Below are 19,452 nucleotides of genomic sequence, written 5' to 3'. Positions count from 1 at the left end.
GGATCCTGCTACAGCATGTGAAACCATCTTGGTAATCTCTAGCATACGGTGCTACTTAATATCTGGGAAAACATCAAGTGATACTTTCTCATGGATGTTCGACAAAAATAAGAAGACCACATTGCACAATGCTCACGACTGCAATGACACACCCAGACTCCAGAGGGGAGCCTTGTTAAACACTCCAAAACACTCCGACAACACTTAGCATAGTATCAGGGGCTCGATCTCAGACACTGTTGGGGTTGTAACACAACATGTTGAGCTGCAAGTTCTCGTCCCAGTGTCTGAGAATGATGAAGAGCTGATTGGCGGCAGCCTTGACCGAGGCCAAGTCCCGCCCTTCGGGGATGCGCTGGTCGCTCAGCCACATGCTGGCCTTGGCCGCCACCAGCTCCCACTCGATGAAGTAGCCGGCCGAGCTGTGCTCCAGCCAGGCCAGCGCCACGGCCGTGGCCCACACCATGTTCTCCACCTCCTGGAGCCGCTGCAGGGGCCACGCCGCGTCCGCCACGGCCTCCTGGCTCTCAATCTCCGAGCTGCGCCCGCTGTCCGTCTGTGAGGGCAAGGCGAGGGCCGGGGGCTCGGGGCTGGAGCCTGAGGACAGGTCCACCCCCACGGAGGAGGGAGCGGTGTCCGTGCGGGGGCCGCTGCTGCTGGCCCACAGCCCCCCGGTCTGCTGCTGCTGGTGCTGCTGCTGCTGGTGGTGGTGGAGGGGGTGCGGGGGTCGGAGGGCGGCCTCGGGTTTGCAGCCGCCTCCGTCGCACCCCGCACTCTTTGGGATGTGCCGGGGGGCCGAGTGAGAGAGGTGGGGGCCCAGGCTGGCTCGGTGGCTGGGGAACGGGGAGGTCCACTTGAGCTTGTCCATGTGCACGCTGATGGCGTCGCACAGAGCGGCGTCGAGGGGGAACGCCCCGCACGCCATCTGCAACGACACCTGGGGAGAAGAAGACGACGTCCCTGGTGTGAGTCACCGAAGCGCTCAGCCGCTGCGTCTGACGCCTTCGCCAGAGTCCTATCTGTTAGCCCGGAGGCAAATATTTTAATAGCTGCTTTAAATAGATTCACACAAGCCAATCACAATGGATCATTAGATTGAGAAGTACGACCGCGGCCCGCCGCTGGTAAGAGGGTGAGTGAAGGGCGACGGTATGAAGTGACACATCACTGCTGCTTCGGTAAGACAATCATCATCAGAACAGAGCTGAACGCTAGGTTGAGTGTTAGGAACACAGCCAGCCACCAGACGGTGCTTCAGGGCTTTGAACTCAAGACAAGTCTTTGAGTGTAGAAAAAGGAAGAAAAGCTGGCAGAAAAAAAAAAAAGCTGGCAAAGCCGTATGGCTCAGCTCCATAGGAAGAGATACAGGCATCGACCGGCGGTGCATCACGTGACGATGGCTTGAGGCTGTGATTTGACCTGTGGACTCACCACAGGAATGTAGTCTTTGTTCTTGTTGTCGCTCTCCCCGGCTGAGTCACCCATCTTGCTGTTTGAGCGACACATGAAGCCCTTGGCTGCCCGAGTCAGGAGACGGGTCCTGCTGAGTGTCAGTCTAATTGGAGAAGAGAGAGAGAGAGAGAGAGAGAGAGAGAGAGAGAGAGAGCATGTGAAGAGAAGGGAAGGAGAGAGAAAGGGCAGGGAGATACTCCATAAGGAGTTACTGCATGAACATCAGCAAAAGGTGACAGAGGTCTGCGCTCACTTCCTTGCTTATTTTCATCCAAAGCAACTACCAGTGACTTCAGATACAGGCTATGAACAAGTAGGTAGGGGGTGAGATAATGAATTTAGACACGGGTTATGAAGAAGTCGGTAAGTGTTAGACAGTCCAGAGACAGGTCAGGAACTGGTAGGGGTTCAACAGTACAGATACCTGTCATGAAGGAGCAGGTAGGGGTTAGAGGAAGAAGGGTTTGCATTGTGTGTCAAATGTGTGTGTGTGTGTGTGTGTGTGTGTGTGTGTGTGTGTGTGTGTATGTGGGCATGTGTGTTTGTGTGTGTGTGTTTGCATGTGTGTTTGTGTGTGTGTGTGTGTGTGTGTGTGTGTGTGTGTGTGTGTTTGCATGTGTGTGTGTGTGTGTGTGTGTGTGTGTGTGTGTTTGTGTGCGTGAAGCAGCAGCATGGTTCCAGGCATCACCTACCTGGCAGAAAAAAGGCTCTCGACGGACCTCTGTGATTGGTCGGAGGTCACGGAGGGACTCCTCTGGGATGCTGGGGGGCAGAGACACACACAGGGAGACAAAGTCAATTCAGCTCTCTACGGGATGGGATCTCTAACAGGAAACCACACAACTCACAATACAGGATGGGATCTCTGACTGGAGACCACAACCCATACTAAATAATGGGTTGTGTGTGTGTGTGTGTGTGTGTGTGTGTGTGTGTGTGTGTGTGTGTGTGTGTGTGTGTGTGTGTGTGTGTGTGTGTGTGTGTGTGTTTGTTTTTGTGTGTATGAGAGTTTCAGCCCAATGTCGGACAGACAGACAACAGGAAGGCTGAGGGCCTGGAGACAGCTCTGTTGCAGACAGTCAGACAGACAGACATACAGCAGGATGGCTGAGGACTGGGGACAGCTCTGCTGCAGACAGACAGACAGACAGACAGACAGCAGGAGGGCTGAGGCCTGCTCATACACCCAGGGTGGGACGGTTCCACTCACTCTCTGTGGAGCTGCAGCTCTCCCAGCCAGACGATGAAGGGGTGGTGCACGGAGACGCTCCGTCTTCACCTAACAAATCAGAGTAGTGATTTAAAGACACGACGGGCTAACCTGAAGACCGTAACACAAATGAAAGAAGCAGCCTGGGTAGTTGAAAGGGCAGGATTGATTTGGGTCAGGAAACATCTTTGGGTATTTTGGTGCACAGCAGGAACGTCGCTGCCTTTCCGGTGTGTGCCTCTGTTGCTATGATACTACCCAAGCCTCGGGCGAAATAGTGATTACCACTAAAGTTGAAGCATTTCACAGGTTTAGGTCGGCCTGGCGCAGATCGATCTTATTGTCTGTGTGAGGACATTCCCGGGCGTTCCCGCCTCTTTTCCTGTTTCACATGAAGGCTCGGAGAGAGGAAGCCGCTAGTGGGAACATGGGGGAGGGGCGGGTCTTACTGTTGGGCAGCAACGCCTCGTCCATCTCCTCCGACATGCAGCCCGACTGGGAGCGGCCCAGCCCCACCGAGTAGCCTCTCTTCCTTCGGCGCGAGCTGGAGTGGGAGCCCAGCCTGGCTCCGTCACCTGCGACAAAGCAATTCAGCCTTTTGTTGTTGTCGTTTGTTTTTTTAATTTTTTATATTATACATGCAAGCACACTCCCTGTCATGCGTGAGTAGGAAAGCTATAACTAGAGAATGATAATTATTTCAGGGTTTAATAGGGCTAATAGACATCATGACACATCCAAGGCAGTCTGTACGAGCGTAGGGTTGTGCTCCTCTAGGATCCCTTAAGATGAATATGTTTCAAGTGTTTTGAATTTGTTGATAGCAAAAAGAGAAAAAAATTATAGTGGGCGGACAAAGCCCATCTGTCATAAGCATCCAGGGTCCACACTCTGCTGTTGTGTTCGTGTTTGTTGTGTGTGTGTATGCTGTGTTTTCGTATTCATGATGTGTTTGTAGGTAACGTAAGACACTCATTAACATTAGCCACAGTAATATGCGTTGACTGACATTTAACTGACAGTTCATTAACCTACCCTTTGGGGGTTTAAGCCTTAGATGGTTAGGGTTAGGGTTGACCAAAACCTATTAAATAATGTGTAATTAATACTGTAGTTAACATGAACGCCATCAGTTAATGTTAATGTGTATTACTGCATTAACTAATGTCAGTTAATTGTTAATTATTTTAAAGTGCTACCTACGTTTGTGTATGTTGTTTTTAAAAACAACAACAATACAGCAAATGGCTATATGTCTCAGGATGTTCATTGAACAATAGCTATTTGTGGGCCTTCATATTGACAAAACAAAAATTGCCAGGGACCTTGACCTTTTCCACTCAATGAAAGCCATATGTTCCATCAATAAGGGAGGACTTACAAGTGTTTATATACTCAATGGATGTCTCCAAATACTCATTAGTGTCCAGATCCACAGGGACAAACGCTGTGTATTTGCTCAGTATATTGCAGGCCTTGCTGGTGTGAATGGCGTACAGTTGGTAGCGTCTCCCTGAACCTGCGTAGAAGGAACACACACACACACACACACACAATACATCGCAATGTCAAGGTCTCTGGCTCTCATTAGAGTGCTTGAGAATAGGAGTACTCAGATTTTCTCTCAATCCTGATGGACAATATTATAAAGAAGTCTAGACTAGATATATCCATTATTAATAAACATCCTTTTATTACAATATAACGAATAAACAATGGTGGGGTGTTCTGCTATTGGAAAATAAGGCACTGTGGCTTACGACCAGGAAAGTACATTATTTCCAATAACAGTTCAGGGTGGTTTATTGCGCTACCACAGTTACCAACAGTGATTAGATATGACTTGTTATTTTCATTAATATATATGTAGCCTATATATATATATCAATTGTATATAGTTTTTGGTATTTTATCGACCTAATCAGCTGAAATAAAAACATTCTTCTGCTGCGCTTTGGGCGTATGTCTGTGTTGTCAATGAGATCTATTGGATGGTGTTGACCGTGTTGTTAGTGTTGGATATGTGGATCATCATAAACAGTCGTGTCAAATCGCATCAACAGAACATATACACGATGCACCATCGTATCAACAGATACGGTACATACGCCGTCATAAAGACAAACACTGAACATATACACAATGCACCATCGCATCAACAGATACAGTACATACGCCGTCATAAAGACAAACACTGAACATATACACAATGCACCATCGCATCAACAGATACGGTGCACACACGCCGTCATGCTCACCGTGCTCAATCTCGCATTTCTTCTCGGCCATGTGCTCAAAGTCCCTCAGGATGGAGCGCCCGGCCAGGTGGTGGAAGGTCTCGTTCCACAGGTCCTCGTGGACCTTCTCCTCGCGCTCGCGGCCGTTCAGGTAGGGCTTGATGTCGAACACCACCTCCCACCTTATGGGCTTCCCGCACAGCAGGCCGGTCACCACCGCCTTGCAGTCCCCCTTCTCCGGCGGGACGCAGGTGGGCAGGGCCGGGCAGAGGCCGTCCTGGGGGGTCTCCACCTCGCACAGCTGGTGCGCGTAGGCGTCTGGAAAGGGCCACCAAGCGAAGCGCTGTGAAGCGCTCTAAACTATGGTTTGATAGGATTTTATTAAACTGGTACAGATCACTGACTTAGTAGAAGATCAAAGATGTGAAATGGAGTCATGTCCCAGTGACATCTTTCAAATAAGATACAAGGGTAATCCCAGACAGGAAATGAGTGTGAAAAGATGGCTTTTGAATTAATTTGTAAAAGATTGAAAAACGCTTCATAGCAGCTCTTGCTATCATCCCATCCCCCCCCCGAAGCCAACAGAGAGTGGTCTCCTAGCAGCGGTCTCACCTGCGTCTCCGAGGCTGCCGACAGATGGGCTGTCAGTGGAGGACCTGGAGCCATCCGTCCCCTGGTGAGCCAGGCCTGCTGCTACTGGGGCATGGGGCCCGGCCGCGGCGCCGCTACCCACCGCCAGAGGGTCTTCCTGGGCCTGGAGGGTATGGGCATGGGGCTGGGTCTGGGGGTCTGCGTCGGCCTCTTGCTGGCAGGGACCTCTAGGGCAGCCGGCAGGGCGCACTCTGGCGGCTGTGGCGCACAGGCTCTCCAGCTGGGACTGCGAGGGATTCAAGATGTTATACGAATATTATTCCATCCGGATGAATCCATGCATTTTGCAGTAGCTTTCATTTATGGATGGCTATAGTTTCTGAAATAATGTCAGGAAGCCTTGAAGGTTCTCTGATTTACAAACGCAGCAGTCATAACACAAAGGCATCGGCTCAACAACAGACAACAAGAAACAACAGACTGAGTCCTCAAAGACCCCCCCCCCGCCTTCCATCCATCAACTGCGGTCCTTATATGTGTGGTTAAGGAGCTGCCTTATGTTTCTCAAGGACTGCTGTATTTTCCTTGATTAAACCGAGACACACTCCCACAGCAACATGGCAACCTAATCGTTGTTGATATGATTTCCCAGAGCCATTACAGTAGTGTGTGCATTCCTCTTTAGTATTCCTGATTACACTCCAGCCAGGCCAGCATCAGATGGCTTGGATAACATCCTACTGTTGTTCTCTCAACAAGCTGGCGTTATGTGCTTCTTTATGCAGCAGACATAATGTAACATGATGAATTCATTTGATTACACATAGAAGTGATTATTTCCAGTGGCTTTCCAGTGGGTATTCGTTTTAATATGGATAACGTGATTATTTATCAACACAGTCAGTCACAGTAAATCTCAAAGCATGTTCCATTCCGCTTTCAGGGCTCCAACCTGGTAGTCGTCTTTCCACTGGGCGCCGTAGTCCGGGCTGGTCTGGCCCACCAGCTCCTGGACCTTGGCTCTCCTCAGGGGGTTCTTCCCCACCACGGAGGTGGGGTCGCTGGGGGTGTACACCTTCTTGGCTGGGTTGAGATCCACAATCTGGTTGGTGCTGTATGCGCGCCTCCTCGACGCTTCAGAAAAATACAAAACCAATCAGTAGGCAAACACTTGTGGGAAAGAGAAACGTAGTAGAGGATCAGCAGGGTCATAACCTCCATACTCATTTAGAAGCTGTGGCTGAGGAGAGGCAACCGAATAACATCAGGGCAAAACCCCACTGTTATTAATGTAGGCTGTATGTCTCAAAGTTAGTTTAGCTCTAGTGTTGTTCCTGCAAGTATCACGGTTAGATTATTATAAGGTTCAAATCCTATGGAATTGATTATGGGGGGGGGGGGGCACTTGAGTTTGCTAATTGATTTGTGGTTTGAATGATTGTCTGTGTGATTGTCTTTCATGTACTGTATGTACTGTGCATGTATTGCCTTATTTTAACCTCTGTGGCACTAAGACAAATTCCAATCAACTGTGTTGACATGGCAATAAAAGTTATCTATCTATCTATCTATTTTTTTTTTGTTGGGGGGAGGGGGACCCCACCTGGGCACACCCCTGTGGTTGGTTGTGTCTTACCCGTGCCGTCTTGCTGTGTGGACACGGGGCTGCTCTCTGGCATGGGGTCCTGGAAGGGGGAGAAGGGAGAGCCGGAAGACGTCTCGGCCGTCTGGACCCCCTGGGCGTCGCTCTCAGAGGTCCGCCACGGCTCCTCGTCCTGGGAGTGGAAGAACACGGAGCTGGCCGACTCGTTGGAGCGCAGCATGCTGTAGCGCCTCCTCTTGTCCTGGGGTTGTCGGTGGAGAAGGAAGAAGAGGGTGGAGTCTCTAGAAAGGGCTTTGAAAGGGTCTAATTGAGCTCTTTGTCAAAGAGGGGGGCTGGGGGGGAGGTGCTGACAAAAGCCCATTCATATGGTGTGATATTGGTTTTCAATTCAGCCTGATTCTTGCACACACAGACACACTTCCAATAATGATGATAATAATAATCTCCACCTCCATCTCTAAATTTAACACCTTCAAACTCCACCAACTCCACCAACACCACCACCACTACCTCCATCTATACATATACCACCACCACCTTCAAACTCCACCAACACCACCACCACTACCTCCATCTCTACATATACCATCAACACCTTCAAACTCCACCAACACCACCACCACTACCTCCATCTCTACATATACCACCAACACCTTCAAACTCCACCAACACCACCACCACTACCTCCATCTCTACGAATAGGTTCCAGTGTAGTATATGTACTAACCGAGTTTGGGTTGGGGTGGTAGCGCGTGGTGTCGCAGACCACGCTGTAGCCAATCAGCCGGTCTCCAGGAAACAGGAAGGAGCTGCCAACGGGGGAAAGCAACACTTCCTTGGTCTCGGGGAACAGCCACTCGATGGCGATGTCGCTGAGCACTGGGGACATCATGGTTCTCTTCAGGGACTTGATCATCTGACGGGGAGAGGGCAAAATAGAAACTTCTGAGAAACTCATCTTCTGGGTTCATTCATTTGATCCATTTAAAATACAATTAAAGTGAATGGAGCAAAAAAAACGGAGGCTTGGATAGTACAAAACCCTTGCTGAGAGGGGGCATCATTTAAGTCATACTGTCCTAGCCAAAGCAATTAGCTAATAGTTAGTTAGCGTTGACGGCCCGTCATTTAGCTCTATTCAGCGGCGGGATAATGGCCTCCCGGTAATGGCTGGGTGTCAGCGTGGGATAAGACGCCGTATTGAGTACCTTGGGCTGAAGGCGCTCGCCCTCTGCCAAGAACTCGGCCGTTCCTTTGGAGACCGTCGCCAGTCCCTGAAGCAGCCTCCTGCAGGCACCCTGACCGATGCCAAACGTATGACACCTGACACACGCACACAGGCAGATGCACCCACACACACAAACACACACACACACACACACACACACGCACAGATACAGATAAACACACACACTTTGACGCACACACACACGCACACGCACACACACACACACATGCAAATATGGATAAACATACGCACATCGACGCACACACACGCACATTCAAATACAAACAAACACACACTCACACGCACCCACGCATGCACACACGCAGGTAGACACACACACACACACACACACACACACACACACACACGCACACATACATTTAGCTCTGTTGGAAGACTGTTGGATGTCCATGAAATGGTCAATGAGTGTATTCATGATATTTTCTCTCTTTCATATAAGGCCTTGAATTCTCTCGCATTCAGTCACCTCATGGCTGTCTCTACAACACAGATGTATTTCAACGAGACATTCACATTTGAATGATTGTAGATAATTAACACAGTGTTTATTTTATTTTATTTATTTCTAAAGACTAATATATACTCTTTATAATACAGTCATGGCCTTTTAGTCAAAACATCTCCACGGGCTGGAGATGAATGGCTATTATGACTCAGTTCAGTTTACCAGAGGAAGGACTCTAAATGATAAAATGCTGCTGTTAATTCCGAAATAATACCCCAGATTTAACTGCACGGTGTCAACGTACGATAGCTATTTGCATGTTATGGCCACAAAAGAACCGGTGTCATTTCGACACCACCAGCAGCTAGCAGTCGTCATGAGAAAAGACAGAACCATGTACCAGAGGGCGCGCGTGTGTGTGTGCGCGTGGCGATGATAAACCTACCGGGCGTAGCGCGCGTGGCTGCGCACCAGCTCGATGACCCTGCCCGTGTTGCTGACCGCCCCGTCGGTCAGCAGGAAGAGCAGCCGGGGGTGGCCGCTCTGCAGGGGCTGCCTCAGGGCCCAGTGGAGCGGCGCCAGGAGGTTGGTCCCGCCCATGTCCGCCCTCACCCTCCTGATGTACTCACAAGCGTGGGCCAGCGTGTCCTAGCCGAGCGCCATGTGAGCAGCCAGAGACAAACAAGAGCGTTATACAACGGATGCAATGTTTTACTTTTCTTTACGTGAGCTAATGGAGAAGGAGAGACGCGCACATGTGTGACACGCAAACCCCGTTCCTCAGTAACGTTCTGGTGCAAGACCTTCGAACCGTGGCTACTAATACTAATGTGCTGCTGGGTTCGTCCCTTTATGAATGAGCTAATGGGAAAATATCTGTTCTCCTCTTTTTTTCTCCATCTCAATAGAAGATGAAGGATGGAGGTGATGAAGGAGGAACAGTAACACGCAGGGCTGCGTCAAGGACAGAATGTTGTTGTTGTTGTTGTTGTTGTTGTTTACCTCCTGGTAGTTCTGACTGGTGCTGAACAAGGCTCTGAACGTGGAGCCGAAGCCCAGGATGTTGAAGAGGCAACCGGGCATGAGGCTCTTGAGTATCACCACCATGGCATCCTTTAGAGAGAGACACAAAGCACACCCACGGCCAGGGACAGTCGGGATAAGAGGACATGGAGACAGGTCAGTCGCCTTTCGCTGCCGCAGACACGCCTCTGCCTCCCTTACAGACAGCCCTGCCTGAGGTGTGCTGCTGAATAAATGCAGAATAATGGCAAGCTCGTCTGGACCTTACTGGATTTTCCTGAACAGCATAATTGTTGATTCTCAAGAAGAATAAGAAGGATATACGTTTTTGTTTTAAAGCTAAACACTTGGAAATATTGTAATAATATCGATCTACGATTTTAACAAAGACTTAGATTAAAGTTGATTGAGGTAGTGAAGTAGTAGTATTAATTAGTAATTAGGAAGGAACAAAGGAAAAAATAGAGAGAGAGAGAGAGAGAGAGAGAGAGAGAGAGAGACAGAGAGAGAGAGGGGGACACACACACACACACACACACACACACACACACACACACACACACATGGCCTTGCCACAGGGAGACTTTAACTATACACCTAGACAAGGGATTGTAAGGTACGAGACGTACCATACAAAAGTGAGGCACATGAGTCTCAAATGAGTGTAAAGTGGTCGGCCTCTAAGCCAGGGTTAGCTCTTCACAAGTGCATTGACGCAAGACCAATCACTTACTGACAGGCTCTTTAAAATATAGGAGTTGAAAGCCCTGATCCTCTAAAGTGACTTTTTTTTTCTAAGCCTAATAAATGGAAGACCAGAGGCGTTTTTAGATGTCTGCTCATGTCTCTTCAGAGTCAGTCAAACATATGTACCTCTCACAGGCACATGTATGCTTGTTAGTGATCGCTTTAGGCTATCGTTGATTTATATTGATTTATTTATCATTGAATTCCCTTGGCATGTGCATTCAAGCCATAAGCAGCAAATGTTTGGGATCTTTGCTTGAAACCATTATTTGATCGCCAAACCTATCATTGAATTTATACATTTTCTCGAATGGACTATTATTAAACTAATCAAATAATTTAGACAGTTAATCAAATAATTCAGCACTACATGCATCTTAATGACAAATCAATCACATACTAGTATTTGAATACTGTACTCATATTAATAATCAAACACCAACATGATGCAAAACAGGGTCCAAACGTTTCCTCATACCTTCACACGATTGATGCTTATTCCACTCATGCTGCCACTGCGGTCGATGAGGAAGATGAACTCTCCATGCACCTTCCTCAGGTCTGAGCTGAGTAACTTGAGATCAGGGCAGAAGTTCAGCATCACCACTGGGTTGTGGAGTATGTCCTTGTGAAGACGCTTGTGAATGACATCTACCTGTGAAAAGGTCAACAGAGCCACTAGAATTGAATTTCCCAGTGCTGAAACGCATTCGGGAAATCCTAGTTTGTGCGTTCGATGTAGTTTCAATGGACTTTAAATTAATTGCATGAATGAAAAGAACATAAAGACTGAAAAAGTTAATCGGGGTAAGAGCTTGGTGGGCCTTAAATGCCAAGGGAGAACAATAACACCTAAATAAATGGAAAACCAAAATTCTTATTTACAGTAAGCATCAGAAAATTATGTTCCATGAAGTCCGTTGCAATATCACGTAATTTCAGTTGATCAATTTCCTCCTATTCCTTCAAGCTGATCTAATGGTAGGAGACCATTTTCCCTCTCCCCGCTAGTTAGTCACATGGTTACCATTACCATACACTAGCGTGGCCACACAAGGTTGCTAACATTTCAATAATGTTTCAACTGAATGAAGCTATGTTGTTTCAGACTTTGAGGAAGTACAAACTACACAAAGCAGAGAGGGGGTGGGTGTCCACCCCTACAATCCTGAATCTTTCCAAGACTGAGTTAATTGGCTGACTTTGAAGATGTGTATTAACATATTTTGTTTTCTTGACAAGATATTCGGAAGGTGTGTGGATATATATCCCTCTGTGATATGTGATGGTTATCTTGTCGTGAGTGGCTTTGCATAGAAGCATCAGCTAAATAAATGCAATGTTATGTATGGTGCCTACACAAGGGATACCTGGTAGGCTCTGAGCTCCTGGTGAGTTTCCATAGAAACCGATTTGATATCACATCATTTCATGGTTCAAGGTTCTTGTTAACTGCATTCTGCATGAAGGTGTTTTTAATGTTTTCTTTTCAAGGTAAAATAATTAGATATTAGAAGAATTTGATAAAAAAGCACTTAAAATCCCACTCACACACACACACACACACACACACAAACACACTCACACACTCACACCCACACACACACACACACATACCTTCTTGTTGTCGCTGGGGTCCTTCTTTGTGGCCCTAATGAAGTCGCTCCTGCCCTGCAGGTGCTCGTCATACTCCTCCTGGGTCATGTCTCCGTCCTCGATGAGAACGTGAGGGACGTGGGGCTCTGTTGGGGGGGGGGGGGGGGGGGGGATGGGACGGGGGGGCACGGTTACATGACACAGACATTCCCTCAGCCTATCTGAACAGGCTGGCAACAATAACTGTCATGATGAAGACGGACGGTGGCCGGTAATTGTGCTCCGAGGCAACCGAGGGCTGTTTATACAGGAAGCATAGTAGCAACGTTGCCCGTGACCATATATGTACGCAGTGAATGGAGGAGAACATCACAGATATGGAAAAGTGAGCGAATGGGAATGCATCGTGTATCAGAATGCATACATCCGGAAAGAACAAAACTGTTTAATATCAAGAGCTGATTGGGTAAGGTGTGATTAAGAGAAGAAACAACTCTGTCATAGTGGAGCAAGACGACATACCACAGGGGATGTTTATTTAGAGCTGGTTGTCAGGAAGCATCATAGCAATGTTGCACATGCATGACCATACGTGTACGCAGTTAATGCAAAAGAACATCTCCTGAGAGTGTTGGCTGGAGTATAATATCCGTTGTAATCCGTGTAATCGCGAGCGTTGCATTGTTTTTGATCAGAATAACGTTTCCGTTCTGCAAATCTTTGACTAGACCGAATAAGCTTCTCTGAGACTTATGTCCTAAACGCTCCAAGAATAATAATCCAGTTTGTTGAGTTGAGTCGTGTAACAGACGACAGCTAACACTGTGCAGTGGAATGCAGGCCAAAGCGGCTCTGTTTTGTCCCTGACTTCCAATCGCTATGGGTCAATGCATGATGAGATGAGATTGCGGCCGAAGCACACCGCTGGGTGGAATTCAATTGCATGAGCATACTGGCACCAGGACCTGTGCGCAGACACAAGCCCCCTCTGTCTGTTTGTTTGGTAGTTATAGCCAGGCTTTTTAACCTTGCCTCTGGTGGAAGAGTGTTCCACACACAGCAGGGTAAAAGATTGTTAGAGGGCGGTGGGAAAATCATAATCAAAAGCCTGGATATTATACACCCACACGGCAGAGATGCAGTTGGTTTTTTTCTGGCCATGTCAGGCTTGAATATCAGCTGGACAGCTAGTGTCCAAGGAAACAGAGAGTGTGGGGGGGGGGGAGGGAGAGGGGGAGGGAGAGGGGGAGAGAGAAAGAGAGAGATGAATCACCTAGCTATCTCTCTATAGGTTTGGCAAGGAGGAGGTAAACACTGTTTGATAATATTGTGCGTTAGAGTGGAGGGGAGAGTAAGTGGGTGAGCGATGAGGGGGGACACCCCGGCAGGGATGTTAACGCACCGCTGGGGTAGATAAGGATTTCAACGGGGCAGTCGTAAGTGTACTTGTCAGCCAGGGTGATGACCACGCTGGTCGCCGAGCGGGCCAAAGGATCTGCGTCTGCGCGGATGGCGTGAGAGGGGCTCTCCACTCCTATGGGGTAGGAGAAACCAGAAGAAGAAGAAGAAGAGGATGATGAATGAACCAGTAGAAGAAGAAGAAGAAGAAGAGAAGAAGAAGAGAAAGATGATAAACCAGAAGAAGAGGATGATAATAAACCAGAAGAAGAAGAAGAAGTAGCAGACGTAGCAGAAGAAGATGAATAAAATGATGATGAAGAAGGAGAAGAAGAAGAAGAAGAAGAAGAAGAAGAAGAAGAAGAAGAAGAAGAAGAAGAAGAAGAAGAAGCAACAGGCAGCTCAAATGGTCGACAGGTGGACCTGTGGATCTAATAGATCTAGTCTAATTAAAAACAGCAGGCCTCCCAACACACAACATCTGGAGGTGATACATTTATGTTTATTTGTACCAACAGCTGCTAAGACAACAATACATAATGGCTTCAAATTAATTGAAAGTACAAATAGGTCTAGACTTGAAGTTCGGACTAATTAAATCATTGCTCATTAAAAGGGAACAATGTGTTCACAATACCTATTTGTTAATAACAACAGATGATGCACCCTTAAATGAACCAAATGAACCAAAAATTTGACCAATTTCAACATAAATATATATATATATATATATATATATATAATCACCAACACGGTAATCAAATGCATCATGTATCAGAATGCATAGATTAAAAAAGTAACTGTTGAAAAGTAAGAGTTGAGCATGGTGTGATTCCAAGAAAAGCAACGCTGTGAATCATGAAAAAGGAACGCCGCAAACAGACCTTTCTGCGATGACAAAACCAGTCACTAAAGTGTCAGCCAAGATCATAAGGCAGTAGATGAAGCGTCTGACCTGACAGGAGATATGGAGCCCGGATCTCTAGGTTGAAGTTGAACTGGTAGTCCATGGAGTTAATGGACTCCTCCTCGAGCAGCGACACCAGGCCCGGCTGGGTTTGGTTGGGAGTCTGTTCACTATGGCCCGTGGTACTCCTCTTTCTCCTGTATGTGGCAGAACACATACACCAAGCCTTAGATCATTAAATTATTACCACCCAAAGAGGGTGGCGGGGGAGCATATATGACATATATTACTGTTGGGGGCCTGTGCCTCTAATGCTGCTTCCTTTCTTTCCTTCTATTTTTCCGGCCCCTCCTTTGCTTTTTGACATTTTCTTGTCCTGTTGGGCATATCACGGCTGCACGCTACTTATTGCACTGGTCTAGAATGTTAACGCACATTAACTACGGTAGCTGTGATTGGCCAGTGAGCACGCAGCACGCTCTGATGCGCTCCCCGAATGACATGGCACACAGAGAGTTCCGGTAAAGAGCAGACAGGACCGGCGAAACCGGTATGGATTTTTTGACCACCCACCAGCCCAATGATGTGGTGGCCCCCCCGGGATTTGTCCTGGTACACCCCATGGCCAGCACACTACTGCTCTCGATGCTAGAAAACTCAATACCTTCAAGGGGCTGAAGATTTAAGAGCTATATATATATATATATATATATATATATATATATATACCAGTATTATTAAAGCTGCTGTAGGGAAGATTTTAGGGCTAATTATATGAGTGTAATCAATTAGAAGCTATTAGTTATTAGTGATTGAAGTGAATTGTGAGAGGATATTTTCTGATGGACTGCCTGCTGGTCTCTGTATGAGACAATCTAGATCTTAGACCGGTATGGGTTAATTTTTGACCAATCAATCTCTTCCCTGATTGGTTCAGGGGAATCCATCTTCCCTGTCAATCACGTTCAGAGAGGGAGGGAGCAGAGAGGGAGGAAGAAGAGAGGGACGGAGCAGAGAGGGGGGGAGGGAATAGAGATGAAGGGAGTGTTTTTTTCGGGATATATAATGTATAATATCTTGTCCTCCCTCCCTCATTAAAACTGCCAAATGATTCCTGTTTAACCAAATGTTTTACTCCAAAATGTGAAGCCTCATTGTCATGTCACAAGTGATGTCTGCTCTTCATGGTGAACACAGAATCAGGGATTGCGCTCACGTTCTGGTGAAGTTAGGGGACAGGCCCTGCTCCTCGTTGACCGTCCTCTGCACCTTGGGCGTGCAGACGGACGGCGAGCAGACCCGGATACCCCCGTCGGCCAGGGTGGAGAGCTCTGAGGAGGTGCTGACCAGGATGCTGACCGTCTCCATGGGAGGGATTACCCCCAGGTTCACCACCAACACGGTCCTCTCCAGGTCCTCATCCATCACCACATGGCCTGCAACGAGGCCAGACCAGAAACAAAAACAGACCAGAGCAGTCAACCACAGAATCAAAGCACAGGCATGGGGAGTAGATATATTGGAAATGTGTCAAGAATGTGACACATTTCCAATGCAATACTGTTGTCTGCTCATCTCCTGAAGGCTTGTAAATACAGTGGCTTAAGTGAAGCTCTGATTACATTGTAGCGCAACAACAACACACGCAGTTTGTTGTGTCATTTAACACAATGGGGTTTAGTCCTTGTGTTTCTTACCGCTGCCACTCTGGGGCGTTCCAGTAGCGCTGGAAACATCCGGCTGACAGTCATCGATTTTAGACTTGTCTTTGATCTGCAGGGTTATGATCTGACTGGATATCATAGCCTCGAAGCCCACCACTGTGGCGTTCTCTTCCAGCGGGTAAATAAAGATGCCTGCATGGTTAGGTGATGGGGGATGAGATGTTGTAAATAAGCCATCATTTGATTTATTGGAGACAAAGATGTATTTTTTTCTGACATTATCTGACATTTTCAAGTTATTTGAGGCAGGAATGTCACGGTAAACATGCCATTTTTGCATTTTGGTGATTCACATTCAGGGTATGTTTGAAAGGACAGAAAATGGAATTACAAGCAAACCTTCCCAGTGCACTATTAAGCCAAATATTTGCTGAAATTATATAATTGACTGATGTTTTTGTGAAATGTTATTTGCGAAGGAGACTCAAACCCGTTACTCACCTTCAATGGCATGGTCCTCAATATTTTCATAGGTCATGGAGGCTGTCATAGCCAAGGTGTAACCTCTGACACAGGAGGTGATGTCGGAGACACTGAGTGGCAGGGCGCTCCATTTCTCCTTATTCAAGAGTCCAGGCATGGTGCTAGTTATGAGATGAGTTCAAAAACCAAGATTAAACCAACCATTGGCAGACCGGCATGTCGGAATTCAGATCCCATGCTTTGTGTCTGCTGCTGTTGCTACACCGGCAGTTTATTAAACAAGCCTGCTAGGGCTGATGGCCCCAACTGCAGTCTACCTGTTGGTTTTATGAATACAAATGGCCAATACAGCCATGCTTAAAGGAAAAATAAATAGACATATATATATATATATATATATATATATATATATATGTCTATTTATATATTTTTTTCATACGGTATACATAAGGTATGTGGGCAACAGGGAATGACTCATTCAGACCAGGTATTAAATAACAAATCAAGGGATTATAGTCTTTTATAGTAAATCATGTTTTTTTTTGTAGAAGGGCCGGCTGTGAAAAGATAATTCATGGGCATTGAGAAAAAATGGGATTCATATTAATCACATCGCAGATAACAAGCTAAATATAATATTCAGGTAATGGCTTCTGGGTACTGCTTTATGTAAATGTAATTTGGTAAAGAAAGGAAAGCCAGGGGTGTTTGTTTGCTGTCAAGGCGCCCCTCTCTCTCCCTCCTCTGCAGACACACCAGAGCCCCGAGCTGCCTGGTTTTTATAGGAAGCGTTATGACGAAAGCAATTTCCATAGAGACGGGCTCGGCTCTCCTGCCTGCAGACTGACCAGTGATCCTCCAGCATGTTGCCGGTGACTGGTGATGGTGGGATTGAAACCCAGCCACCCTAAATAGATCCTGCTGCTCCCTACACGATCTGAAGCGTCGAGAATATACAATTTAACTACCGAAATGTGTCATTGGCCTTAATGTCTCCCGAGAGACCTTCAACCTCAAAGGGCTGAAGGATCTGATGGATCTCTGAGCTCAATCGATGGCCTCAGATTGATGATTTACTGAGCACTAGGAAAGGTATTTTATAACTCATTAAGCGGGTGTTGCCAGCTGCTCGACAGGTGGTTATTTATGGACAGGAAAAGGTAATGGAGACGCATGCTTGGGAGGGAGCATCACTCTGCTGTCTGTGGCCACAGTGCCATCATGTGTCCAGTGGACCAATGGGCTTCTTGCCTCTTCCTCCTCACCAACCCCTTCTCCCAACAGAGCACCGGATCTATTCAATCTATTCAAAATATCAGTGTCAACTTCAACCATAATAAAAAAACGTTTTATATATACACAGTACATATATATATATATGAAATATATGATATATATAAAAGATAATCAATCAAAATAATAAGTAACTTCTATATAATGCATAGATTATTTCAAACTAAATAAATAATACCAGGCAAGCTGCTATTTATTTTTTTCACCAATGCATCTGTTGTTCTGCCTCACTCAGCTTGTGCTAAGGGGTCTTAAAAGTGATAGACTCTCTGCGCAACTCTTCATCTGGGATCAGCCACATGAATCATCACTGGGGGTGAGGGGTGGGGGTGTGGGGGGGTCTAAACAGCAACAAAATCATTACGGCTAAAACCGAATCCCCTATTACCATGTACTGAGTCCTACCTATAGGGGGGCAGATGCAGTACAGTGCAGTGTAGCCACCTGTTGGCTGAAGCTACAGAGCTCCTGTTTGCTCAAACAATAGAGATATGGCAACACACAGACAAACACAACAGTTACAAGACTGATGACAAGGGTCCATATTGCAGAGTGATGATGGACAGCATGCACAGCATTGATCCATCATTCACTCTCTTACCTTGCATTAATTTCAGCTGGGTAGGGTGCCAAGTTGTTATTGTTTATAATCTTCCAGAAGTCCTCTCTAGCTGTAAAACGTCCTTTCACCTGTGATCCTGTGCCTTTCTTTCTCTTCGTGGTTTTAAATGTTTAGTGCTGCTTTCCCCTGTGGCGTAGAGGGAGTAGGATGACTGCCACAGGTGGCAGAAACTATTGATGCAGTGGCCCCGGCATTAATTGGAGATGAGGACACAAAAGAGAGACCAGGCAGTTACGGTTTCAGCAGCTTAATCGGCGCAGCAACATGTGGTTTGGTAGAAACTATGGTTTAGCCACCTCCCTGTGGATGGTCGAGAGACGGAGAGACGGAGAGAGAGAGAGAGAGAGAACGGGGAAGAGAGAAAGAGGGAGAGAGAGAGGGAGAAGGAGAGAGGGAGCGAGAGAAACCAGTGCGCTACAAATAACCATTCCCTTTTCTCCCCCTTCCCCTCCCCACTGCATTCATACCGTCAGCATCCCCCACCCACTCCCCTGAAAGCAATGATGGGGTTATGGTAATCACACTTATTTATCATGATGGTCAATGAAGAGCAAGGGAAAAGGCATAGGTGTGGTGGCTGATTGGCCATATATCCACGTGACTACCTTACATGTATTAACCGTGTGTGTGTGTGTGTGTGTGTGTGTGTGTGTGTATGTGTTCTCTCTCCCTGTCATTTTGTTTGTGTTTCTATTGTTCTGTCGGTGGTAGATATGGAAAGCTCTGGATATTTCCAATCTGACGTGGGTGAGATAGTTTAGCCTAATCCATCGTTTTCCATTAAGGTCACCATGACAATCAATATCCGTCTTTTGTTGAGTGAAGTCGTTGAGTGGTGCGAAAATAAGGACATGTCGACTTGTGTGTAGGAGGATTGGTTTGCAGAAAGTCTGCTTCCCTTTACGATTGAATTATCCCTCTGCTAATAA

The 19,452-nt window shown here is 46.9% G+C and overlaps 1 protein-coding gene across 1 annotated transcript; it reads right to left on the bottom strand.

Moving 5' to 3' along the window:
- Window positions 1–229: 229 nt before the first annotated feature.
- vwa5b1 (von Willebrand factor A domain containing 5B1) lies at window positions 230–16,768 on the bottom strand (the record flags this gene model as incomplete). Its single annotated transcript, XM_084479816.1, has 22 exons — window positions 16,627–16,768; window positions 16,159–16,317; window positions 15,678–15,897; window positions 14,510–14,658; window positions 13,559–13,690; window positions 12,178–12,302; window positions 11,039–11,215; window positions 9,793–9,903; window positions 9,236–9,438; window positions 8,305–8,419; window positions 7,824–8,012; window positions 7,130–7,337; window positions 6,446–6,627; window positions 5,515–5,779; window positions 4,921–5,217; window positions 4,044–4,181; window positions 3,112–3,237; window positions 2,663–2,731; window positions 2,145–2,214; window positions 1,432–1,555; window positions 775–937; window positions 230–597 (listed from the first exon to the last, which is right to left on the bottom strand). The coding sequence occupies exons 1-22, from the start codon at window positions 16,763–16,765 to the stop codon at window positions 230–232; spliced, it is 3,729 nt and encodes a 1,242-aa protein (XP_084335942.1). The 5' UTR covers window positions 16,766–16,768.
- Between the last annotated feature and the right edge of the window lie 2,684 nt (window positions 16,769–19,452).

The sequence above is a fragment of the Micromesistius poutassou genome (assembly GCF_964030765.1).
Source record: "Micromesistius poutassou genome assembly, chromosome: 15".
Lineage (NCBI taxonomy): Eukaryota > Metazoa > Chordata > Actinopteri > Gadiformes > Gadidae > Micromesistius > Micromesistius poutassou.
The sequence above is the reverse complement of the archived record's forward strand: the minus strand, read 5'-3'. Positions and strand labels throughout refer to the sequence as shown.